Source organism: Elgaria multicarinata, chromosome 16 (assembly GCF_023053635.1).
Source record: "Elgaria multicarinata webbii isolate HBS135686 ecotype San Diego chromosome 16, rElgMul1.1.pri, whole genome shotgun sequence".
In the NCBI taxonomy this organism is placed as follows: domain Eukaryota; kingdom Metazoa; phylum Chordata; class Lepidosauria; order Squamata; family Anguidae; genus Elgaria; species Elgaria multicarinata.
The window spans coordinates 1,534,503-1,559,697 of record NC_086186.1 but is presented as its reverse complement, the minus strand read 5'-3'; the positions used below and the strand labels follow the sequence as shown (position 1 = coordinate 1,559,697).

Below are 25,195 nucleotides of genomic sequence, written 5' to 3'. Positions count from 1 at the left end.
TGTTTCTCGCATGCCATTTTTCTTTTTAGATTGTAACCCTGTGGGCGGATACTGTCTTACTACTCATCATTGTAAATTGTTCTAGGAATCTGTTTGGCTAAAAAGCAGGTAAAATGTTTTAAATGCATATAAATTTTGTAGCACCTAAAGCATTGACAAGTTTATTATGGCTGTGGAGCTTCTGTGGGTTGTGGTCCACTTCATCGGATGCGTGAAGAAATGTCCTGGGTTGACAGGTGTTGACACACATGCATACAGGTGAAGAGGGGACGTTGTGGGCAGCGGGGCCTAATAGCAATTAACGCTCCCAAACAGTCAGTGACAATTACATGAAAGCTTTGAGTGTTATTAAATAAGGACAGTGACCACGTATAAAACAGCTTTCTGCTCATCGTCTGTCTTTCTGTCTCAGTGCTCCTGCCTGCCTTGGAGTTCCGACGCCTGCTGACCTCTTCCTTTTGTGTGTATGTGGAGGCTGCTGTTTTGGCGGCACACAGATCCGCACTCGCCTACGAACGCTGCAAAGAGGAGGCCTGGTTCCTCCTCTTTGTTCCTCCTGGTTCCTCCTCCTCCTCTGCAAAGAGGAGGCTCAGAGTTCTCTGCCCTCCACGTCCTCCTTAGGGAAGAGATCCAACTCTTGCGAAACTTCGCCAGAGTAACGCAAACACGCAAGTGGTCTGGCTGGAGACATTTTCCTTGCGTTCTGCCTCCTGTCATTTCCCCCTGTCCAGCCTGAGCCCTCATAGGCTCCTTCTCCCATTAGAAAAATAAACCAGGGGCAAGTCTACACGGGGCTGGGTCGTGGGAGGGAAGAGAGCGGACGGGCGAGAAGAGAGCGGACGGGCGAGGAAAGGGGCGGTGGTGGCCCCTGTGCGGTCCCGGGGGCGCCCTCCCCTTTCCTCGCCCGTACAGTACAGACTTGCCCCAGTACAGAAAAATTCACAGATACAGAGTCTCAAGTCATCTTGAGTGTTGTCGTTTTATTTCTCATGATGTGGTCAAGGAACTGGAGGGATCCAGCTCTGCATCCCCCTTGCCTTTTGCAGACCGGAAGGAATCCCAAGAGGACTGAAAAAAGGGCTCCTGCAGCAGATGCCAGAGACAGGCGCGGCAGCAGCAGCAGCAGCAGCGTTTCCACACATCTGGAACCCAGGACAACTTCAACCCTCAGCTCTTCCATCAGTGATGGCTTTACAGGGAGCAGCAGGAGCCTCCCCCACCTGTAAGCCTGGCTGCAGTCCAAGCCGGGGGGGGGGGGGCTATTGTGTCACTCTTCCCAGAGAGATGGAAGCAGAGGGAAAGAGTCTAGGCCTGCTTTCCCCTGGCTGAGAACGAAGGGTTGCTGCTGTCTGTATGTGCTGGATCGCACCCGGTGGCGGTGGTGGCGAGGGGCTAGCCTAGATAAAAAATGCCCCCCCCCCCCCGGCTGCCCTTTCTAAACCCCTTTTGGTTGAAAGCAAAGCAAGACGCATGCGCCCCCCCCCATCACCACCCGAACACCCCACAGCCTGCTGGCATCCCCACCTGACTGACGCTGGGCAGTGCAAGTGGGGCCATGGGCCACCTCTTCTCCAGGCACAGGACTGTCAGGCAGGAAACGGCCAGGCGTGGTGTGCAAGCCTGCAGCCCTTTACCCCCAAGGAACTCCCGCGGTGTCCAATGGGGTTTCCCAGCGGGCGCAGCGCTGGCACTGTTTGGCCAGGAGGGGCGCTGCCGTCACCTGCCACCCATCTCAGGCTCCCCTCTGAGCCGAATTGGAACCCGCACAGGAGAATCCCCCCCTCACCTGAATGGTCTGTTGCTCCCTGTCATAATGCAAAGTTTCAGGAGGTGGGGGGGTTTGCCTCGAATGAGCGGTTCAGGCCCGTGAGCTTTGCCAAAGCCCTGCTCCTGGGGGGGGGGGGTGAGAACAGCAAGAACTGCTTCGTTGATCTGGATCGGCCCAGGAGCCTGGAGGTTTGGTCTCTCGTGGGAGGGGTGGGGGTGGGGTCTGTGGGGGATGTCAGGATGAGCGCCGGCCCTTCCTGCCCGAGGCTCCCTCCCAGCGCAGGCGCACAAGGCTGCTGTCTCAGGGCAGCAGCTGGGAGGTGGGGGGGAACGGAGCGCTCTGAGCAGCGGCGGGCAGCCAGGGCTGAGCCATGGGCAGCTGCGCCTGGAAATAGCTGCGGATCTTGCTCAGCTTTTGGATCTTCCTCTCGTCCTGCCTCCGCCTGGCATTCAGGTACCGGCACAGTTTCTGCAGCCCCTTTGCTGGGTTGTTTTGGTACACGGACTGGAGCAGGGCGAGGCTGACCTGGTGCAGGGCCAGCGTCTGCACGGAAGGCCAGGAGAGGAACTTCTCCCGCAGGAGCGGCTGGAGGGAGGTGTAGCACTGCAAGCTGGCGTAGGCGACGACGGGCCTCCTCTCCACCACCGGGTTGATTTCCAGGACCGTGCACAGATCCTTCAGGGTCCTTGCGCAGTCGGCGGGATGGCTGTCGTCCAGCTGCCCCCAGAGGTAGGTGCTGTCCAGGTTCTTCAGCGAATAGCTGGCGATCTTGGGGATTTTCTCTTTGATGAGGGGCAAGGCGTCCAGGAAGCCCAGGATGGAGGCTTCAAGCTGTTCCTCCTTGTTGATGTTTTGCAGGGACTCGACTAGCAACGGAAGCTCCATGGACCACAGCCTGTGTCCCACCAGAATGGGCCTGCGGAGGGAACGCAGGTAGCTGAGCAGCTGGTCCAGCCCAATCTCGCAGAGGCTGCATTTCATGTCTCCGACGGGCGAAGACAGCAGCGGCTGGATCATGACGGAGAGGCAGTTGGCTTCCTCAGCCACCGCCACCAGGTGAAGGATTCTTCCAGCTGCAAGAGAAGCAAGAGTTTGACGAGAAGGATGCGCGGATCGCAAACGCTCCTTGGACTTGAGTAGAGCCAGGCTGGGTCAGGCCAAAGGTCCATCTTCTCCACCACCCTGCTTTCCACAGGGGCCAACCGGATGCCCCCTGGGAAGCCTACAAAGCAGAGGATGAAGGCAGTGGGCCTTCTCCTGTGGTTTGCCCCCAGCATTAGGTGGCCTGAGACACCCTATCGCTGAAGATGGAGGTCCCAGATAGTCAGTGGAGGCTGGTGGCTCCAGCGGCAGTGGGCCGGTGAACCTGCTCAGGGTTTCAGTCAGAACTCTAAAGTTCAGACTTCTATGAATCCCACCCACAGGGTCCAAAGCAGACGGCTTTTTTACTTTCCAGAATTGTATGCAAATTTAAGTGTGCAATGTCTCCCTGACCACATTTTCACACCAGGCATCATTTTCCACACAAACTGTATGCCCTCCACTCCTTGGCTCTCAAGTGAGCGTCCTGCGTTTGAATCCAAAAGCATCTGTTGGCCCCTTACGTAGAAACTTCATGTCAAAGAACACCATAGTCCCTTGGCCTGCATCAAGCTCCTGGGCTCTGCTGAAGGGATGGCTCGTGGCTCCTTCCTGGCTACTTTGCGCTCTGCTGTGGAGGTCCTTTAGCAGGCTGGAGCCCTGGCGAGAAGATAAACAAGCTTAGAGAGCCAGGGCGGCCTACGCGTGGCCCCCGCCCCAATCATCAAAGCACGTTCCTGGGAAGTGGACTGAGAGTGAAAGAGAGAACGAGAGAGAGAGAGACTTGTGACTACTTAAAAGCGAACAGATTTATTGTACCATAAACATTTTTTTGCAGGCCTTCTTTTAATCATTTGCATCAAGCGAGCTGAGAAGGAGGGGAGAGGCACTCAGTTCCCCCATCTGTAAAATGGGAACATCTACTGCAGTGGGCCAATGGGAATGCACGAGCCTTGGGGGGGGATGTTGCAGAGCACTTGACTTCAAGAGCTTCACAGTTGGGACGAATGATCCTTGTCCTCAAGGGAGACTCTGTGGGGGCCTGAGCATGCCACACGGCAGCACGGTGATACTCTGGTCTCAGGCGGCTCTGAACTCACCACGGATTCATTGTCGGTGACTTCCTCTTCGGAGGAAACGTCTACCAAAGTCACGTCCTCTGCAAGGGAAAGGTCCGGACATCAGAGCAGCCCTGTTGCTAGTCCTGCAAGGCAGAGGGCCACCTGTCTAGTTGGGGGGTGGGGGCAGCAGGGGGCGGGGGCACCAATTTAGGTGATCAAAAGGTTTTCAGTCAATTCATCCAGACCGTTCTTTGGCTTGACTTCGTCATGCAAGATTAACCTAGGTTGACTCTGCTGTTAGCACCCACCCCCACCCCACCCCACCCCACCCAAAGGCGCTTTGAAAAGGTGTGAACTGATCTGGTCCTAATAATTCCAAGACCCAAATACAATGGCCACGGCTGCCTCTACCTGGATCAGATGATTCCGAGGAGGAGGAGGAGACGGCCAACCAGGAGTCCCTGTCCGTGCTTCCACTCAGGCTGCCTCCACTCCCTCTGGCACAGTCACTTCCGGCAGATTCAGAACTGGGCCCTGGCTGTTCTAGCAAACGGTCGCTGCCTCGCCAGGCCGGTTCAAGGCCCTCGCTCTCAACAGGCTCCGTTTTAATGACTTTTGGAGAGGCCTGAATGGCCCTTTCCTCTAGCAGACGCTTCCTCTTTGCCGGCAATTTTGCTGCGTGGTCCTAGGGGAGAAGGGCAGCGCGTTGAAGGGCGTTTGGTTGCCACCAGGCCTGCTCCGCTGCTCCGGTCTTCTCTGCTGTTCTTTGCTGCCTTCACGGTGTTTCCTCTCCCCTAGAGAGAGCTGCCGCCTGCTGCTGCATTTGTGAATGTATCATCCACACCAAGCCACAATTCCCAGGATGCTTTGGGAACAGCCATGACAGCCAAACTAGCATGTAACCAATAGAATTTGCTCTAATAGCGAACTCAGGTGCAGTGGGCCAATGATTATAAAAAGACAAGGCCTTTTTTGGGTGGGGGGAAGACTCAAGGCATCTGGATAGGGTGACCCTATGGAAAGGAGGACCGGGCTCCTGTATCTTTAACAGCTGCATAGAAAAGGGAATTTCAGCAGGTGTCCTTTGCATGCATGTAGCACCTGGTGAAATTCTCTCCACATCACAGCCATTACAGCTGCAGGAGCCCTGCCACTCTAGTATAGTTCCTGCAGCTTTTACTTTTGTGATGAAGAAGAAATTTCACCAGGTTCCCCATATATACAAAGGACACCTGCTGAAATCCCCTTTTCTATGCAGCTGTTAAAGATACAGGAGCCCAGTCCTCCTTTCCATATGGCCACCCTACACCTGAACAACAGATTAAAGCATACAAAAATTTAGAACAATTTAAAAGAGCAAAAACAATTAACAATAAAATACCTGAAGCTGGTAAAACAATGAAACTAAACCCCCCACCATGTGCCATCAAATGCTTGGGAGTAGAACAAAGTCTTAACCCAGTACTGAAAGGATGATAATGTTGGCACCAGGCAGAGCTCATTCCACAATCAGGAGGAAGGGGGGGGGCACCACCAGGAAGGCCCTTTCCCAATACCTCTTCCTCTCACCTTCCTTCCTTCCCCTCTTTTCCCTCCCTGTGTCTGGAACACAGACCCCATCACATGTTTACCCAAGAGGAGGGTGGGGAAAGGGAGTTCAGCTTGCATACTTACGGCCGTCCTGCAGGCGTTCTGACTGATGCCTGTCCTGCAGCTCTGGTTGCCACCCGCACTGACGTTGTTCACCTGGGGAGGGAGGGAGAGAAGCAGCCATACAGTGGGAAGCTCAATAGAGAGCTGCCCGGTGCCCCCACCCTCTGTTTGCCTCTCCCCCTCTCGTGGCTCTGACATTCTCTGCAGGTGGCTGCCGCCCAGGTGTAGCCACACAAGATGCATCTGAGCTACGGATCGCCCCTCTAGAGAAGCCCATTGGCTTGATGCGGTCTCCCTTGTGGTGCTTGGGCAAAATGCGGAAGGCTTTGGGGGGATGGGGCGGCCCGACTGTTGGCTGGCCTAGAATATTTTGCTGCCTGAGGCAAGGGACAAGGCGGTGCCCCCTCCCAGCACATGTGCCAGCTAAAGCGGGCTGGACTGACAATTCAAGCTTTCCTCTCCACTGGTGAGGGGGCAGCGTCCTCCGCCACACCTGAAGGCCGCAGGTGGTGCGGCACACAGCTCGCTCCTCCCACACCTCACTGCCGCCTCTGAGCAGCTGCCACCTGAGGCAACCGCCTCACACTGCCTCAAAGGGCCGGAGCTGTGGCTGCAGTCCTGAATGCACTTCCTACACAGTCAGCCTCATTGTGGAATTGGGCTCAGCTCCTTGGATCGCTCCTTTAGAGCTCCAGCTGAAACCCAGAGAGGATTCAAAGCCCCACAGGCAATGGAGTCCTCAGCCTGCACTGCAAACAGCCTCCCCCAGGCTCATGCTTGCTGGCTGGGAAATGATGGGAATTGTAGCCCAAGACACCTGGAAGGCGTCAGGTTGGGGAAGCGCTCACCTCGTTGGGTGCAGTTTCAAGCTTAGCCGGGACCGCTTCTAAAAAGAGCAAGAAGTGATGGATTAGAAAACGGGCCGCTGGAACAAATACTTGTGCTCCTACTTAGGGTACCTGTGCACTGACCTCGCTACTTACACCCCCTCACCCCTTTGCAACAGAGCCACAAGGTCGGAGAACTCTTCATGCCTCTGATGGTCGACTCTGATGCCGATTTGCTCGTCTTTAAGGCTGCCTCAAGGCGCTGTGTTGCTTTCTGCTCTCCCTCTGGAAAATGCGGCCGTGCTGCCCCTCGCGCTGCTCTGCCCGTGCCTTGGCTGGCTTTGCATTGTCCCAGCAAGTGATTTGTCAGGGGCACATGGTTGTTGTTGTCGTTGTTATTTTACACTCCCGAAGCTGCATGAATTCCCCAATCCTCTCACGACAATCTCCACTTTGCAAAAGACCAGCAGCCCTCTACTAGGGTTTGGCCAATAAACATTTATCCACATTCATAAGATATACATGACTCATTAGCGATTACGGGAATTCCAGGTAACCCTTCAGAGCCTTGTGGCACCTTAGACTAACGCATTTATTGACTGGGCATGAGCTTCCGAGGTTCCTGCCTGCTTCATCAGACGCATGAAGCCTCAGGCTCAGATGGGCAGGTTCCTATACACCCGGGAACAAGGATGTCAGAGGGGGCAGAAATGCAAAGAAGCCCAGACAGTGATAATGCGCTTATGAGTTGACATGCACAGAAGGATAACACAGAGGTCATTGCAATGATAAATTCATTAAGACATCGAAATGCAAAACTGAAAAGCAAAAATAAGAAGAGATAAATGAGTTAGCCTTTCAGGTGCCTTTTTTCTGCAACAGACTAAATGGTAACTTTTATACCAGAGAATTCTATATCCGACCTTCTTGACTGATCTGAACAAAGCTGATTGAATTCTTGAACTGAAATTGCCTACCATTCCTGGAACCTGGTTCAGATGCTGCATCCAGCACGCTGCCACATGGACAACCAAGGCCACCATTTCTCGGCCAGAGTTCCTACCTTTTTCTTTTGTCACTCGTTCAAACAGCGCCTGGAGCTGGGAGTTGATCTCGGCAAATTTCCCCACTTGGATCTGGAAATCTACAGCTGGAGGCTCCTTCTTCTGGAGCTCCTCCAGGGACCTTCTGAGGAAAGGTTGCATCTCCAGCACCTCCTGGTCGGAGGCGTAGAGATGCATCTTCTCCACCAGCTGCTCACTGGACACCATCCTCTTGACCATTCCCTCCATCTCCTGGAGCTTCTTCATGACTTTCTGGATCTCTTGTTTATGCTGGTCTTCCACTTCTGCTAGAAACCTTTCCCCCTTCTCTTTCAGCATCCGGACCATTTCGTCTATCTTTTGCTGGATCTGCTCTCTCATTTCATTCCTCGCCTTCTCCATGTTTCCCACCAGCTCCTGGAGGTTGTTATAGGTAGCATCGTAGCTGCTCTTCTTCTCCTTCAGCTCGGCACTCATGCTCCGGAGCTGTTCTTGCCTGCTCTGGATTTCCGTTCGGATGTCTTGGTGCTGACCCATGTGCTTGCTGTCCAGCAGTGCACAAACGCAGCACATAGACTGCCTACATTCATTGCAATAGATGCTGTGAATCATAGAAGGCAAACAGATGAGGCCCAGGGATGAGGAACTTGGCCAAGAAATGGAGTACAGAGGCAGGGCCTGAGCGCCAATGGCCAAATCACGCATTTGCCCCTGAGAAGCACATCAAAATATCCCATTCATGGAAGGAAAACTGGAGACATTCAGAGAAAACACACACACAGGGAAAACACGTCCCATGCCAAAACAACAAATGCACACATGAACCACTTAAAAACCAGGCAACACAAAGACATACACACCAAACAAACAAACCAGCATATATATTTAGAAGCAGGCGACCCCACCCCCACCCCCACCCCCGGAAGGCAATACTGGAAATGAAGAGGGTCCAGGCCCGGGGTCTGGCTCTTCGTTTTGCAGCATGTCAGCCTTCCGGTTAACTTGTTTTAATTAAAAAATATTCTGAAGTTAACAAAAAACCAGGAGGGGGCAGGGAGCATGTTGGGTCCCAAGGAAGGTCCGTGTTTGGTGCCCCGGGATTAGAGGCTCAGGTCCAAGAGAGAAGGACTCTGGGCCTGGACAACCGAAAGAAACCCAGGCTGAGTGATTCCGTGACAGGCCACAGAGAAATGAAAACCGATTCACTGAATGCAATTCAGTGAATCTTTGACTGCATTTCCCAGTCTTTTTCTCTTTCTGTTTTTCTTGGGTGGAGCAAATCCCAGGAGCTGCCATGGGATGTCCCCACGAGAATGATGCCCCGGCGGATTACCTACCTTAGCATCTGGGTTTTGTGGTCCTCCTTGGAGCAGAACATAACGCTCAGCTTCCTGAGCCCTGCAAGGAATTCCTGGCTGGACTCTGTCCGAAGATCCTTCAGGGCTTTGGCTTCATGGCTCTCCCGCTTCAGGTACCTCTGGTGGGATTCGTAGCACGAGGCGCAAATGAACTCCTCGCAGTCGGCGCACCAGAAATCTCCTTTTTTCTTACAATTGTCGCAGATCAAGTCTTGGCCACCAACCACCTTCTGGTAGATGCTCAGCTTGGCCTGAAGGTTCGCAAAGAGCAGGTTGTCCTGCATCAGGGGGGCCGCTGCGTCCGGAGAGTGCACGGTTTCACATATGGGGCAGAGACTGATGGGTTTTTTTTCCAGGCACTCGGTACAGAGATTGTGAAGGCAAGGGAGCAGTTTTGGGGCCTTCACCTCCCTTTGGCATTTTTCACAGAGGAGGAACTGGAATTTTTCATCCATCTCCTGCGGGGGGAACATGAACAAGGGGCAAGAAGAGTTTAGATGGCACTCAGTACGGTCCAACGCTGTCCTATGAAAGTAAACAGGAATGAATGAAAAAGAAGCACCGTCACTGAAGAGACTGCAGAGGGCCTGCCTCCACGGGGCTAACCCAATCCTTTCCCCCTCAGTGGGGATCATGTTCACACAACACACTAACCCACATTCAGGAGCTGAGTGTGAACTGTTGTTGAACTGTGGGTTGTTTGTTGAACCATGGGTTAGAGTGTTGTGGGAACTCAGGGCATTTTCTGTAGGGGGGCTTGATAACTCTGAACAACAAACCATAGTTCTCAAGGCAGCTTGCTTGAGAAAAATAAACCACACTGCGTGGTTAACACAAGCCACCTTGTGGGGGGAAATCCTGGGTGCAGAGAACATGCTAACACACAGTACAACAAACAACCCACAAAAACAACCCCGACTCAGCCTCTGAATCCAGTCAGTGAAACTCAATGAACTTAAGAAGAGTCCTGATGCTGGATCAGACCAAGGGTTCCCCTAGTCCAGCTGCCAATGGGGAACCCATGGGCAGGGCATGAGTGCCACAGCACCCTCCCACCCATGTTCCCCGGCAACAGATGTACATAGGCTTACTGCCTCTGATACTGGAGGTGGCACATAGCCATCAGGACTAGTAGCCATGGATAGGAATTTCTCCAGCCCCCTTTTAAATTTGAATTAAGGGAAGTAATACACATTATCATGTAAAGAAGGACGCCCCCCCTCTCCCTCCAATTCAAGGTGTAACCCTATGCATGCTGAGACAGAAAAAAGCCCCACAACTCCCAGCCTTCCCCAGCCAGCCATGAGTCAGGGGGGATCTTGGCTGAAGCCATTAAGGGAGGCCGAGATATACATAAAGCAACTAGAGGTCGCTGTGCTGAGTAGCCCCCACGGTTGGGCAGTGCCCCCGAAGGCGCGCCCCAGGTCTCCACCACGCTTCCCCGGGCGGTGCGCCCCAAAAGGGAAGAACCAAGCGGAGAAAACCGGGGCGGAGGTGGGGGGCTGCGCTGGGGGAAGCCCCAGACTTTGGCCAGGGGCGCCTGCGGCTTAGCCTCGGTCTCAAGAGCAGCCCTTGGACCACGCTGCCTGGGGCGGGGAGGCGCTGTAGTCCAACACATCTGGAAGCCACGGGGGGGGGGGGCTGCAGACGGAATGAAGGGCCGGCCGGGCCCGGGGGTGCGTGGGGTGGGGTGGGGCGCGGCTGGCTGAGCCGCCTTCTGCCGAGGGCCCCCCGCTGCCCGGCCTTTCCGGGCGCATCGCTTGCCCTCCCTGTCCCGGGCGCGGAGTGGGGCCCGCTGGGAACCGTCGCCCCGCGCCCAGCCCGGCCGGTATGCCCGCGGGGCCCCGGGCCGCCCCGCCGGCGACCCCGCCCGCTTCGCAGAACTTCGTGCCCATCGAAGCGATCTGGCGGTCCCCGAAGCTTGCACGTCGGGGCCGGGGCCGGCGTCCGTGGCGTTGCGCCGCAGGGCCTTGTGACCGCGCCGCCCCAGCCGCCCTGCCGCCCCGCGTGCTCCTCGCGCTCCGCTCCTTGGGCGCCCGGGACCTCGCTTCGATCCCCCCACCCCACCCCACCCCGGCCTCCCGCGCAGTCCCCTCGGGAAGGCCCGCGCCGAGCGCCTCACCGCCTTCTCGGCCATACTCGCCTCCGGCTGCCGCCCGCCTTCCTCGGCCCCACGGCGCCTCGGCGCTGGCTTTCGCTTTCCGAGAATCGAAAGTCTCCGAAGTGGGACGGGCTCCCCCTCCCCCCCTTCACCCCGCGCACGTTGCCCGTCGGAATGCGCCGGCTCCCGCCCCGCCCCTCCTTCCCTGTGGCTCAATTTCCGTTTGAACCGTTTCCCCTCGCAAGAAGAGGAGGGGGATCCCCCGGGGCAGCCGAGAGGGTTCGTGATGCGCCCCGAGGGGAATGCAATTACGCACGGCTTTAAGAGGCCCCAGGCAAAGTTCTAGAATGCTTTTTGAAACGCACAACCCATAGAATCATAGAATTGTAGAGTTGGAAGGGGCCTACAAGGCCATCGAGTCCAACCCCCTGCTCAATGCAGGAATCCACCCTAAAGCATCCCTGACAGATGGTTGTCCAGCTGCCTCTTGAATGCCTCTAGTGTGGGAGAGCCCACAACCTCCCTAGGTAACTGATTCCACCGTCGCACTGCTCTAACAGTTTTTCCTGATGTCCAGCCAGAATCTGGCTTCCTTAACTTGAGCCCGTTATTCCGTGTCCTGCACTCTGGGAGGATCGAGAAGAGATACTGGCCCTCCTCTGTGTGACAACCTTTCAAGGATTTGAAGAGTGCTATCATGTCTCCCCTTTATCTTCTCTTCTCCAGGCTAAACATGCCCAGTTCTTTCAGTCTCTCTTCATAGGGCTTTGTTTCCAGACCCCTGATCATCCTGGTTGCCCTCCTCTGAACACGCTCCAGCTTGTCTGCGTCCTTCTTGAATTGCGGAGCCCAGAACTGGACGCAATACTCTAGATGAGGCCTACCCAGGGCTGAATAGAGAGGAACCAGTAACTCATGTGATTTGGAAGCTATACTTCTATTAATGCAGCCCCAAATAGCATTTACCTTTCTTGCAGCCACATCGCACTGTTGGCTCATATTCAGCTAGTCACAGAAAAGGCCCTTTCTCCTGTCCCCACTAAACATGCCTCAGATAGCGGTGGGACTGAGAGCAGGGCCTCTCTGGAAGATGGCATCACCTGGGCAGGGTCACATTGGCGAGGGCCACCTGGTCCTAAACCTTTTAGGGTTGCTTGGGTCACTTGGAATTGGGCCGAGAAAACGAACAGAGAGACATCGTGGTGGCTATAAGGTGGGAGTGACGGGCTCCCTACAACTGGCCCCAGCCAGCAGCCCAGCTGCAGCATCCAGAGTTCGGTCACCTTCGCTGTTTCATCACCTTAAAGAGCTCTTCCAGCTTCAGGGCCACGTTCAGATCCCCTCGCACTCGCAGCCGCCCACTGACGTAGGCACTCAGAGGGTGGAGTTCGCCCAAGACAAAGGCCTCCAGGTCGCTCTCTGCCATTTCCAACAGCACGTCGGGACTGCGGTCCGGTAGCCCGGGTCCTGCTCTCCCACTGCCTGTGGAAGGGACCAGGGGGCGTCAGTAGCTGAGGGGGTCAAAGCAAGGCGGTGCTGGAATCTTGCTACTGCTGCAGATCTTTGAGGAATGGCCGTCCAGACTCTGCTGAAATGTCTCCAGTGATGAATCAGAGAATAGTAGAGTTGGGAGGGGCCTTTAAGGCCATCAGGTCCAACCCCCTGCTCAATGCAGGAATCCACCTTAAAGCATACCTAAGGTATGCTATACCTTAAAGCATACCTCTCCTCTCCATTTTATCCTCACAACAACCCTGCGAGGTAGGTAAGGCTGAGGGTCAGAGACTGGCCCAAAGTAACACAGTGAGTTTCAAGGCCGAGTGGGGATTAGAACCCGGGTCTCCTGACTCCCACTACTGAGGCAAATTGCCCCTCTGTCTAATGAAGGCTCCTCAATCTGTTTGACTACAACTCCCACAGTCCCCATATGGCTGGGGAGGATGGGAGTTGTAGCCCAAGATATCTGGAGGAGGGCACCAGATTGGGGTACAGCTCATACCACCAGGAAGTTTCTCCTACTGCTTAGGTGAAATCAGCTTCCCTGCAATTTCCGCCCAGTGATGGCGCGCACGCCCTGGGAACAGCAGCCCAGTGCAAGACCTGGGCCCCTTCCGCATGGCAGCCCGTCAGGCATCTAAAGACCGCTGTCAGAGTAAGCCAGACTCAGACCCTCCGAACAGGGTATGCCTTGAAATAGAGGACAGTCCCCTGCAGAATGGGACACCAGGCCGGCACTCTGCCCAGCTGGCCCCTACAGCCGGAGATGCCTTGGCGGGCTGGGGGGGGAGGGGGGCACCAAGTGCCAATGGCAGCCACATAAAGGGGAGCGGCCAATGGGAGGCCGGTACTCCTGGTGCCCCCCTCCCAGTCACAGTGTGGAAGCAGCTCAGCAAATAATACCCCCCCTCCCCCCCGGCATGGCGACGTTCTCCCCAGCCACTACGGTCAAAGGGCAAAACGCGTTTTGCTTTTCTTTCATGTGCTCTGCCCTGGTGAGGCGGGAACCGTGTTCTGGGAGGTGGGAGGAGCCACGAAAAGAAGGTTCACTGGTCACAGTCGGGACGAACATCCGTGCCGCGCTGAATCGGACCGTGGGCAAGAACGGCGGGGGAGCACCCAGCAGCGCTTCAAGTGCAGGGAGGTTCCTCAGGCTGTTTATTTACGAAAGGCACGCTTCCTCAACCTGGACGATGTATTTTAGGCGTTTTCATCAAAATTGGAAAAACAAAACAAACCCATGTGCTACGCGCTTGGAGTTAACAAATGTCTCGATTTTCAGCACATTTTAACTTGCTGTAGAAACCTGTAGAAAATTTGTACTGAATTGTTCTGAAACTCTGCCCGTGGGTGGGCCTCCTCAGGTAGATCAGGATGCCAAGTTCCATGCCCTCGGCTCCACAGGCGCTGTTTTTATAAGCCATAGAGTTTTGAGGCTTTAGAAGGGCAGAGCTTTCTGCCCCCCTCCCCAGTGACTCACCTTAACTGACACCCCTTTAATTTAATCAGTTATGTGTTACCGAACGTATCTAAAAAGAATAATAAGAGATTTATTTATTCTTTTAGCTATGATTGGCTTTATGGTTTACAAAGCCCAAACCTAAAATATATCATAATAAATACAAAAGCTCATCAATCAAAATATTTTAAATTCTTAAAACCAAAACTAAAAACTATGAGCACTGAACAAAGCAACTGGCCACACACAACTGTGCAGAGAAAGCTTGGCTAAAGGGGGGGGGGGCTCTTCTCCAGGCACCCATAACATGCCACGCTAGTCTCCCAGGGGCACAAGGCCAGGAGGCAGGGGCACCTTTGGGGCATGCCTGCCTCCGCCCATCCCCCGAAGTAGCTGTCTGCGGGGTGGGTGGGTGTCTCAGGCCCTTGCAGTGTGGGGGGGGGACCCCTTTTAATTGTTGTGAATCACCCAGTTTTGGTTCTTGTGCATATAGAAAAGTAAATAAATAAACATAAGGAGAGCCCTGATGCTGGATCAGACCAAGATCCTCTAGCCCAGCACATCCATCGTCCTGAGTCAAGCCTCTGGTGATAGAATTAATCATCAACAGGCTAAATTCCAGCTCAGGGACCTTTCCATCCAGTCTCTTTTTGAAGCTTCTTTTCTCCACAATAGTCACAATTTGCACACGAGGGCAAAAAGACTTCAAAGGGAGATTGGAGGGAGTTATATGCATTAACAGGTTTAATTCTATCACCAGAGGCTTGAATCAGGATAATGGATTTTTATCACACCACATCTGTGAATTGGCATACCTGGAGCTAGGATGCTTGTGTTACCAGCCACAACTAATTGTCATGCTTTAATTTGCTTCTGACCTCACTGTTTACAGTTCTTCTCGTCCACCCGCTGCACCACAGGGCCTGTGTAAAAACTTAAAGCTCTCCCTAAGACCCCGTGCACCCCATGAAGTGGGCTACAGTCCATGAAAGCTTAAAAACATAAGTGTTTTGTAGTTTCAGATGTGTGTGTGTATGTATATATATATATATATATATATATATATATATATATATATATAGGGTGGTGGGGAGAGAACTGAAAACAGTGAGGGCAGGAGGAAATTAAATGCAGAAGTACTGACAGTGATAATCACTTAATTAACAGCGGTCCTTCGCAGTGCAGTGGCTGCTGATAAAACCAACATCCTGGCAATGTATAAGAGGGTCACCTGGAGAAGAAAATAAGGAACCAAAGAGAATGATGAAGGAATGAAGAGGAATGCAGCCGCCCAGCCCTCAACCCCACCTTCATCTGTTGGAGGATTGAGATCGCTATTCCTGTATTACAGAGGGAATGAAGGTACTGTGGAACCAAGGCAGGAAGCGGTGTGTGACATGAAATCAACTAAAGTTCATGTTCATGGAGTTGTTGACTGTAGCAGGCCGATGACTCGCGCACCCATGAAGGAGCCATCCCAGGGATTCAGCAGCGCAGGCAAGATTTGCACCTCCACCTTCTGCCCTCTCACTTCGAACACAATACTTTTTTGTATTGTGTAATACAAAAGTAAAACTCCGAGTCATCTGCGAAAGTGCAGGTCTGTGCCACAATTATCCTGTGACTAAGGCCTTAATGAGGCGTGGCAGAAACTGGGGCGTTGTCGTTCAGTCAAGCCCTTCTGAATTGGTTATAGAATTTATAAATGGCTCCACGTCGAGTGAGATCGGAGTGGCGTACAATACAATTAAAACAGAAAATGCAAAAAGTGTGTGCTTCTTCATCTACTTCATTTCATCGCAGATCCTGCCTCTAGGCATGTAGCAACCAAGGTGGACAACAGTGATGATTGTAATACGAACAAGTCTTTAGAGATAAAAACAAGGCACAGATGAAACTAATAGAAGACACCACCACTAGGGCTGCGACCCTATAGGCACTTACTGGGAGTAAAGTCCCATTGAGCACAAGGCACAGCTAGATCGTTCTAGACCCCCCACTTAATGGCTTAAGGGGGGGGGGTCCTAAAGACAGCCATGTGCACACAGCCAACAGTCTCTTCCCCAGCCAGCCCTCATCCTCCACCACCATTCCGTGCTTTACAACTGCTTCTATACTCCTGATATGTTAAAAACAAAACACAATATGCCAACCCTGGTAAAAATATATATATGCTCGAAGCACCTGCACTTTGGCATTTTAAACTCAAATTGTAGCAGCATCACAACTACAAGAATTTGCTCCTGCTGCCCACATCACCTGCCACTCTCTGGTAGTTCTTTGACACCCCCCTCCCTTGGACTGCATGGCCTTGATCCCTGGCCCCAAGGCCCAACTCTAGCTGCACCACTGAGCTCAATGGGGCTTACTGTTAGGTAGACATTTATAGGACTGTGCTGTAAAGCATATTAAAGACGAAACATACATTTTAAAAAAATCAACTCAACGGGCCTGAGACCTGCCTCAATAAAAGAAGCCTTCATCTCTCTGGGGAGGGTGTTTCACAGTTGGGGTGCAGTCACCGAGAAGGCCCTTTCTCCTGTCCCCACTAAACATGCCTCAGATAGCGGTGGGACTGAGAGCAGGGCCTCTCTGGAAGATGGCATCACCTGGGCAGAATCACGTTGGCGATGGCCGCCTGGTCCCAAACCTTTTAGGGTTGCTTGGGTCACTTGGAATTGGGCCGAGAAAACGAACAGAGAGACATTGTGGTGCCTATAAGGTGGGAGTGATGGGCTCCCTACAACTGGAGCCAGCAGCCCGGCTGCAGCATCCAGAGTTCGGTCACCTTCGCTGTTTCATCACCTTCAAGAGCTCTTCCAGCTTCAGGGCCACGTTCAGATCCCCTCGCACCTGCAGCCGCCCACTGATGTAGGCACTCAGAGGGTGGAGTTCGCCCAAGACAAAGGCCTCCAGGTCACTCTCGGCCATTTCCAACACCACGTCGGGACTGCGGTCCGGTAGCCCGGGACCTGCTCTCCCACTGCCTGTGGAAAGGACCAGGGGGGCGTCAGTAGCTGAGGGGGTCAAAGCAAGGTGGCAGCTCTGACACGGCCACTCTTTTAAGCCTGGGTGGGCTGGAAGTTCCGGTCAAAGGGCAGCGGAGGTGCTGGTTCCACCTGAACGACAGAGGCGGCGTCACAAGTCCAACACGGGCGTCGTCATCATCATCATCGGAGGAGGAGGACTGGGGAGGGGCGAGCATCCCCCAGTCAGGCAAGTAGTCCCCCCCCTCCCCGTGGATGAACCCCCTTGTGGCTACTTGGAGGAAAGGCCCTTTCCACACGGTCAGTGCTTTTGATTGTTATCATCCATCAATATCGGAGCAGAAATGTTGAAATAAAGTCAAGATGTGTGTGATATGCTGGGATGTTTTACAGGGGATCATGGAACCTGTGGCTGAGGGGGGCCTCCCTGAGCACATTCCGGGAGTTTGAGGCACCTCGGCTCAGTGGTAACAGCAGCACCTGCTTTGCCTTCAGAAGGCGCCGGGTTCGATCCCCGGCAGCTTCTCCAGGGAGGGCTGGAAAAACTCCTGCCTGACATGCTGGAGAAGCCGCGGCTGCTGCCAGTCCGCGTCGACCACACTGGGCTAGAGGGACCCAGGCTCTGACTCAGCTTCCTGGGTTCCTTTCCAGGGGGAATTGGGAACGAGGGACGCGTGAAGCCTAATCAGGGGGTTACGTGTTGCACTTTGGGCCTGACGCTTTTCAAAAGACGCACAAGCTGGGCTGCTCTGCGCTTAGAGGCCAGACGAAAGGTGGGGCGGGGCGGCTGTCAAGATGCACTTTGCCCCTTCTGTGCTTGTTCCAATTTTTAGGGCATCATCATAACCAAGTTCAATCCATTCAATTAGTTATTGACTTAATGCTTTTTAAATATTGTGAGCTGGAGGGTAGGGAAAGTGGGCCATGTATTTATTAATCAAATAAACCCTTTGGCCTACTGTGAGATCATCCTTCTTCGTGGGAAACGCTGCCTCTCGCCAGAGCCTAGTCACCAGGGTACATCTTTTGCAGACCCAGGAGGGATATTAACCACTAGCTTATATAAATAGAAAGAGGACAAAGACTGACCATCTCCTTGTTGCCAGAAACCACAAATCTGTCATGATCTGGCCTTCAAAACTGCTTGCTGGGGTCTCTCCCTGCTCTGCTCCCCTGGTTTCCTGGGCCGCTTCTGCACAGGCTCCTCCTCCTCCTCCCTCCTCTTCTACCCTTGTGCTCAGCTGAGAGGGGGAGCAGCAAGGATCATGAGCAGACTGCCACAGCACTGCCCTGTGAGAGCACAGGGCAGCACTACAGAGCGACCTTCGCCCTGGCACACTCCATAAAGGGCTGCTGGTCCTTTCAGTCTAGAATGTGAAGAGCCACAAGAACATGCCTGTGGTGAGTGGAGGCTTCCAAGGACCTGGGCAGACTTCCAGCCTGGCCCTGCAGCAGCGGGGGCAGGACGGGCAGGGCATTCCGAGCAGTTTTACGTGGAAGAACCACACCTTGCTAACGGCTTCGTTCAACAGAGGCACTGACCTACAGAGAGATCAATGAAATAAGGGCTCTGGCCGCCCCTGGGCAGGAGGATGTTGACCTGGTAGCAAGCTCCGACCTGCTTCACCAAGGCTTCAGACAGGAACCTCTCCACCGTCAGCAGGACCTCCTGGGCCTCTAGCGTCCTCCTTGCATTGCTGCTGCTCAGCCGGACCTCAGGGGCAAGGGCTGGCGGCTCCACTTCGTTCACCACCTCCACCTGTGTGGCTGCGAAAGGGCAAAGGCGGCAGGTTCAGGCAGGGCTAGAGCATCTCAGGCCAGGGGGGGAACCTGCCCCTCTTGGGCTCCCCAGATGGCCACACACCCTCCTCTGCCCCCTTCTGCCCCCCTCCCGATCACTGGGTGGTTTCTCAGCATTTGTGCAGTGTTGTCGTCGTCGTCCGTCCCCCGTATCCTAAAGGGCTGAAATGCTTCTACTCCCAGGGCTTAGTTAGTGGCAGTAAGAGCTGAAATACACTGGCATTGGGGGCATTTTTGGCCTCGCCCCTTTCACCTTCAGCCCCTCCCCACTGGAACGTGGCCCCCGAGAGCTGCACTGAGACGGAATCCAGCCCTCGGGCTGAAAGAGGCTGCCCCCCTCCCCCCGAGTGGAGAAGGGATGGGAGCCCTTGCCCGTGGGCCCTGTGCATGACAAGAGTCCCACAGCCCCCAGGTTTGCTGGGGTTCCCCAGAGGGATTCACCCGCCCGCTCTGTAGAAGTAAGGGACTTCTGGTGAACGTCAAGACTGATGGATGGGACGTTCTCTTTACGGCAACGTTTTCTCGGCCCAGAGTCAGCCGTTGCAGGAGAGGGGGCCACAGCTCAGTGGCAAAGTGCTTTTTGCAGAGAGAAGGCCCCCGGCTCAATCCCCCACGCATCCAGTTTATATAAAAGAAGTGTTTTAAAAAACTTACCTGCCCCTTTGCTAAACTGAAAAGCCCCCAAGTCTTCCTTGTCCAACACATTCCACTCACTGTCTCACTGACAGCTTTGCCAGCTGCGAGGGACAAACCATCAGGGAGCCTAGGTCAGGCCTGGGCTACTGGCCTGTGCTCACCTGCCTCAAAGCCCCCATTTGGATCGGTGGCCGCGGCTGCAAGGGTCTTGCCGAAGAAGTGAAAGGCCAGCTGCTGGAAGGTGCCATCCAGTCCCTCCAGGCCAGGGATTGGGGGCATCGAGTTCGGCAGCCGTGCGGTGTTCTCTTGGGGGGTCTGCAACGCACTCTCCAAGATCAGTTCCACCCGGTCCACCTCGAGGCCCCAGGACCTGGTGGTGTCATTGATTTCCAGCTAGAAATAAGAGAGGGCAGAATGTTCAGATCAGGCCAAATCCAGCCCTGCCTCCGGTCCTGATCCAGGCCTGAAGGGTTCCCAGATGGCCCCACCCCCTTTCCTCCAACTGCCTTGTTGTTTGGAGGGTTCCCGGCTTTTGCATGTGTTCTCCTATCCCCACCCTAAAAGGCTGAAGTGCCTCCTAAGGCTTAGTTAACGGCAGTGAGAGCTCGAAGCCCCAACACTTTGGCCCACCCTCCTCGCAAGGGAAGCGGCAGTTTGGCGAGCGTTACCAGGAGCTGGTCCCCGATCCGCAGCTTCTCCGTCTGAATCTCCCGCAGGTACTTCTTGAGCAAGAGCTTGGTCAAGACGTTCTGCGCAGTCATCCGCGTGGCCACGTTGAGATCTTTCACCCTCATGACGGAAAGCGCCGGATCCCAAATTTGGAACTGGACGTCTGCCCCGACAGATACCAGCACTCTATCTCTGGACATGAGCTGCAGGGACCGGAAATGGCAGCGTTGGGCTCTATGGCTCACCCTCCCCAGGGGCGGCTCCCCCCGAGGAAGCCTTTCAGGCGACATGATGCGCGTCCGGAACCAGCGCCAGGGAGCCGCCCTTTCCCACGCCCAGAGTCTCGCTCCGCCTCACCTATGATGACTGATGACCGGCAGCCGCTCTCTAGGGCCTCAGAGAGGATTCTTCCCCTGCCTTGCCTGGGGCTGTAGGGGACTGGACCTGGGCCCATTCTGCTTGCCACCGCTGAGCTCCAGCACGGCTCCCCAGGCTGGAACCAGGGCCTCAGTAGAGCCCAGCCAGGCCAGGCCAACCGAGGGGGCCACCAGGATGGCTTTCCTATGGACTCTGAGGAGCTGAAGGGGAAGAGCTGCCCCTGGTTAGCACAGGTCATACTTTACCGGATGGACCAGCGGTCTGACTGAGCTTAGGGCCACCTTCCCAGGCTACTCAGTAACTCAAGGAATGAACAAACGACAGCTGGCAATGAACAAGCATTCCCCCCCCCCAAACTTTTTCAAAATCTACATGACTTAGGGGTCTGGAAACAAAGCCCTATGAAGAGAGACTGAAAGAACTGGGCATGTTTAGCCTGTTGAGGGGAGACATGAGAGCACTCTTCAAAGACTTAAAAGGTTGTCACACAGAGGAGGGCCAGTATCTCTTCTCGATCCTCCCAGAGTGCAGGACACGGAATAACAGGCTCAAGTTAAAGGAAGCCAGATTCTGGCTGGACATCAGGAAAAACTTCCTGACTGTTAGAGCAGTACGACAATGGAATCAGTTACCTAGGGAGGTTGTGGGCTCTCCCACACTAAAGGCCTTCAAGAGGCAGCTGGACAACCCTCTGTCAGGGATGCTTTAGGGTGGATTCCTGCATTGAGCAGGGGGTTGGGCTCGATGGCCTTGTAGGCCCCTTCCAACACTGCTATTCTATGATTCTATGATTCTATTGGGGCAAGGGGGCGTGGCTCTCTGAGGCTCCTGGGAGGGCTGGATCGGAACTGCAGTTGGGCCTGCTTTGGCCCACGGGCCGGAGTTCTCCCACCCCTACAATATGCTGAGGATGTTTCACACGTGGAGCCCTCAGATGGCCCCCAGGTGCGGATGGCCCCTTGGAGGAGCTCGGAGGCCCACTGGCCAGTAGCTTCCTTCCAGGCAGAAGGACGCACCTTACATGGTGGGATGCTGAAGGCCTGGGTCCTCAGGTCCACCAATTGCCAGTGGTCAATGAAAGGCAGCAGCAAAACCACCCCTGGCCCTTGTGGGGCTCGGATCCGACCCAAACGGAACACAATCATTCGCTCGTAAGCCGGAACGACCTGGAATGGAAATGGGGAAGAACAGGAAAGGCTAGTGGGCGCCTGCACCCACCTTTGTGCCCACCCATATGTGCGTGATGTGGGAGAGCCGTGATTGGATTGGATGGTTGGAGCAGAGACTCTGGGGGAAGGGTGTCCCAGCACTTCCTCACCCCACAGTCTTACCTTTAGAACAAACCAGCCAGAGATGGGGAACAGGAGCATGGTGAGGAGGAACACCAAGGCTGTGACCACCCTATGGAAAATCCACGGCCAGCACCCTTGGGGAGGATCTGGCAAAAGTGACAGGGAGAAGAAAGCAGCAGCAGCACCTGCGTCATCCGTTGCCATCACTGCAAGGAACGGACCCTCGCAGGTCCCAATCCACCTTTACGAGATGCAGGACCCGATGATGCCTGTGCCATTGTGCCATACATTTGTGTGCGTTTCCTTAGGGCTGAAATACATGTTGCCTTCCTTGCATTTTAACTAGGGAGATGGCCCAGGGTAGCCTTCCTCAACCTGCCACCCTCTGGATATGATGTACTACAGATCCCATCATCCCCAATGGCCAGGCTGCTTGGAAATCATCCAACACATTCAGAGGGTGCCAGAGTGGGGGTGAGCAACTTTAAAAATATATTTTAAATAGTTTGCTGTTTTAGTTTGTGGTAGCCATAGGCATACCTTGGCATAAGGGAAGCCACGTTGGGACTGGAGTTGAACTGTTCACGTGGAAATCTTGTGGCCAGTGTAGAAACAAAACTCACTCTGGGTGAACTTTGAAGCGGCTGACTGTTGGACAAGTTCCTCTTGCAGGACAGACAGGAAAGAGCTAGCCTAACCACAGAAACTGCAGGAAACCTGTGGTCGGCTAGAATCTCCTGTTGGATCAACAAAGTATTCTGTGCATGCTCAGATATTTCATGTGTACATGACCAAAACTTGCTAATGAAAGCTAACCACACCCAGCATTGGGCAGAGTTTGCACCTTGGCTAAGGTGAGCTCTCTGTTGCAACGTAAATCCCTTTCCATCAAAAATAAAAGTGTGTTGGAACATAGAAAGCGTCTCTATTGTGATTTGGGCCACGTCAGGTTTAATCTTCTGCTTTTGTGGGTGTGTGATTTAATGTTGAATTTTTTTTTAATTACTAAAGGATGATGTTAGTTGTTATGTGTATGTGTTTTTAAAAAATCTGCTTTGAGCTCTCCCAGGAGGAAAGGTGGGATACAAATGTTTTTGTAACAATAAAAAAGAAGAAATGACACCCCCCAGTCCCTGTGTTCAGAGGTATTTGAAATACCAGATACTGGAGTAGAAAGGAGATGAAGGGGAGGGGGGGCTATTGGCATTTTTGGGGTGCAGAAATGGCTGGCTGGGGGTGCTGGGAGTTGGAGGTCTTTCGTCTGCCTAAACACGCTTTGGGTCGTGCCCAAGTCCAGGATCTACAATATCTAGTTGCACCCGCTGCATCCAAAAACCGGATTGTCACCTCAAACATAGTGCCGTTGAATCTCCCAGGACAGCCCTTCATCTTGGATGTTTTATTATTTTTATTGTTTCGTATTGGTTCTTGGTTCTATTTTTGTATAATTGGAATAATTTTCCTCTGGTGTCTGCAGAGGAAAGGGTGAAGGAAGAGATTCTTAATCAATAAAGCAATGAGCAACATTGCATTTCGGCCCTGCTTGGGGGCTTGTGGGAAACAGGACGCTGGAATGGAAGGCCCTTTGGGCCTGATCCACCAGGGCTCTTATTAGTTATTCATTTAGTATGTTTGTATACCGTCCAATAGCCAAAGCTCTCCGGGTGGTTCACATCAATTAAAACCATAAAATACAAGACAATAAAATACAATATAAAAATCAAAAGTTTAAAACTACTTTTTAAAAATCAAAATCAAACAGAATCCAGCCCGGTGCAAAGACCTAAAATACAATACCAGATTTAAAACAGAAACCGAATAACTAAAATGCCTGACATACGAGACCTGCAACAAAATGTTGCCCTATTAGAATGTCCTTGTCCAGTGCCCTCCTTCAGGATACTCCATTCCATCCCTTCCCCAACCTGGTTTTCTGTTTTCTTTCCTCTCTCGGTTAGGCAGTGCATTTTGTGCCCATTGAGCAAGCTGAGTCCTCTTTGAGCTGCTTGGAGTCTTTTCTCACCCACCCCTTAGAATCCCCCTCTCCATAGATTCCTTGTACCCCTTCTGCAAACCCTCCAGGCCAGTGCTCCACCTCCCTCTTGTGTGCGGGTGATGCCATTTCAGTTGCATCAGCAACAGCACGCACAGCCTGGATGCTGGGAATAGAGGGAGGGAGAAGCCATCCGTGAAAGAGGGCTGTTCCTTGCACACCCTGCTCATAGGCCTTCCCAAGGCATGGGGCTGCCCGCCACGGCCCAGGCACGGAGGTGGACTGCTACTCCGGTCCAGCAGGGCTCCACTGATGTCCTTATGCCCAGGACTTACCTGTCCCCTTCTGCCCTTGTTCCTGCATGGGACCCGGAGAGAAGGAGGGCCCTTGAGTGTGTGGAAATGGGCCCAAATCTTCCAGCGGCAGAACTTGGTATCCCGAGCGGCCAAACATGATGTGATGAACTGCCAACCTCCGAGCTCAGCTCTCTCTCTCTCTCTCTTAGCAGGCCTCTGAGTCTTCCTCCTCCAAGGGCAGCAGGAGGATCCTCACAAGGCCAGACAGCAGATGCTGCAAAGACAACCACCAGCAAAGGGAGGCCTTTTCACCTGCAGTCCACAATGCTCACCGGAGTCACCCTCCTGTCGTTCTAGATTATGGGTTGTTTCAACGCCGCCACCCCCCACCCCCGTTCAGTGTAACCCGTAAAAAGGCTCCTTACAGCAGCATTCAAGCCATGTAAACAAGAAAGCCCACATCTTCATGCCCTCCCCCCTGAACCCTTTTCATTTTCAGGCAAGTAGGGCCTTGGGAAGGAGGTGCGTAAGAAACACAGCTATGCCCAGAAAAGCCTCAACACCCACCCACCCACCCACCCACCCCATTACAGAGCCCTCCTGGGCTTGTCTACTCAGAAGTAAGTCCCACCAGGTTCCTTCCTGTATTACCCACCTCAACTAAGATAAATCTCTCTCTCTCCCCCCCCCCCCGCCCTTGCCTGCTCCACTCAAAGCATCGGTTGCATTTGAACACCTGGGCCAAGTTGCCTGTAGATGCCTGGACCTAGTCAGTGGCATCCACATCTCTGTCTGTGTTAAACGTGACCTTTTAAAACCAGGCTCCGCCGGACAGCCTGCAAACAGCCACCCACTCCCAGAACAGGGGTGCAGCCTGTGCTGCTCTTCCCTTTCCTGGCTGGATATTTACTGTGCACCCAGCAGTTGCCAACAACAAAAGGAAGAAGGGACGGATGTGGTGTGGCGCTTTCAGAGAGGCAGGCACAAAACTGCCCCCTCTGCCGCCAGGAGGACTCAAGGCACAATCCGAGGCATGTTTGGATAGGAAAAAGCCCCCAAACCTGCTGGACGGGGAATTGTGGGGCTTTCCCCCCCTTTATAAACGCACGCAAGACCAGGCCCTTCAATGCACAGCACACAGACTGACTACAGCAGCCTTCTGCAACCCAGGGCCTTCTCAGACGTGCTGGACTACAATGGTTGTCTTACTATGGTTTTAATTTTTGTGAACTGCCCAGAGAGCTTCGGCTATTGGGCGGTATAGAAATGTAATAAATAAATAAATAAATAAACAAAC

General features: G+C 53.8%; 2 protein-coding genes across 5 annotated transcripts; both read right to left on the bottom strand.

Annotated features, from left to right (window-relative positions):
- Positions 1-960: 960 nt before the first annotated feature.
- LOC134409697 (protein PML-like) lies at positions 961-10,987 on the bottom strand. The gene is made up of 9 exons (XM_063142579.1): positions 10,913-10,987; positions 8,770-9,248; positions 7,453-8,033; positions 6,411-6,448; positions 5,584-5,655; positions 4,321-4,594; positions 3,949-4,007; positions 3,373-3,508; positions 961-2,841 (listed from the first exon to the last, which is right to left on the bottom strand). Exons 1-9 carry the CDS (start codon positions 10,925-10,927, stop codon positions 2,069-2,071), a joined length of 2,427 nt encoding a protein of 808 aa, XP_062998649.1. The 5' UTR covers positions 10,928-10,987; the 3' UTR covers positions 961-2,068.
- Positions 10,988-12,165: 1,178 nt separating this feature from the next.
- Positions 12,166-24,144, bottom strand: STOML1 (stomatin like 1). Of its 4 annotated transcripts, XM_063142582.1 has the most exons (7): positions 23,938-24,021; positions 21,649-21,755; positions 21,334-21,483; positions 19,939-20,142; positions 19,432-19,663; positions 18,377-18,601; positions 15,619-16,834 (listed from the first exon to the last, which is right to left on the bottom strand). In XM_063142582.1, exons 1-7 carry the CDS (start codon positions 23,963-23,965, stop codon positions 16,632-16,634), a joined length of 1,149 nt encoding a protein of 382 aa, XP_062998652.1. In that variant the 5' UTR covers positions 23,966-24,021; the 3' UTR covers positions 15,619-16,631. The 4 variants fall into 4 exon arrangements, with proteins under 4 accessions (XP_062998651.1, XP_062998652.1, XP_062998653.1 ...); XM_063142581.1 differs by lacking the exons at positions 15,619-16,834; positions 23,938-24,021 and adding an exon at positions 12,166-12,373 and having other exon boundaries at positions 21,649-23,931; XM_063142583.1 differs by lacking the exon at positions 21,649-21,755 and having other exon boundaries at positions 23,938-24,144.
- Between the last annotated feature and the right edge of the window lie 1,051 nt (positions 24,145-25,195).

What these genes read in the sequence shown, in the direction of transcription:
- LOC134409697 (XM_063142579.1), bottom strand. An exon ending in ACGAGTGACAAAAGAAAAAG is followed by an intron (nt 6,449 to 7,452) that starts GTAGGAACTCTG and finishes TGCTCTTTTTAG; the next exon opens with AAGCGGTCCCGGCTAAGCTT. An exon ending in AGAACGCCTGCAGGACGGCC is followed by an intron (nt 4,595 to 5,583) that starts GTAAGTATGCAA and finishes CTTCTCCCCTAG; the next exon opens with GACCACGCAGCAAAATTGCC.
- STOML1 (XM_063142581.1), bottom strand. Translation starts at nt 21,813, where the DNA reads ATGGCAACGGATGACGCAGGTGCTGCTGCTGCTTTCTTCTCCCTGTCA. An exon ending in CTGGCTGGTTTGTTCTAAAG is followed by an intron (nt 21,484 to 21,648) that starts GTAAGACTGTGG and finishes TTTCCATTCCAG; the next exon opens with GTCGTTCCGGCTTACGAGCG. An exon ending in TTTCATTGATCTCTCTGTAG is followed by an intron (nt 12,374 to 18,376) that starts GTCAGTGCCTCT and finishes TCCCTTCCACAG; the next exon opens with GCAGTGGGAGAGCAGGACCC.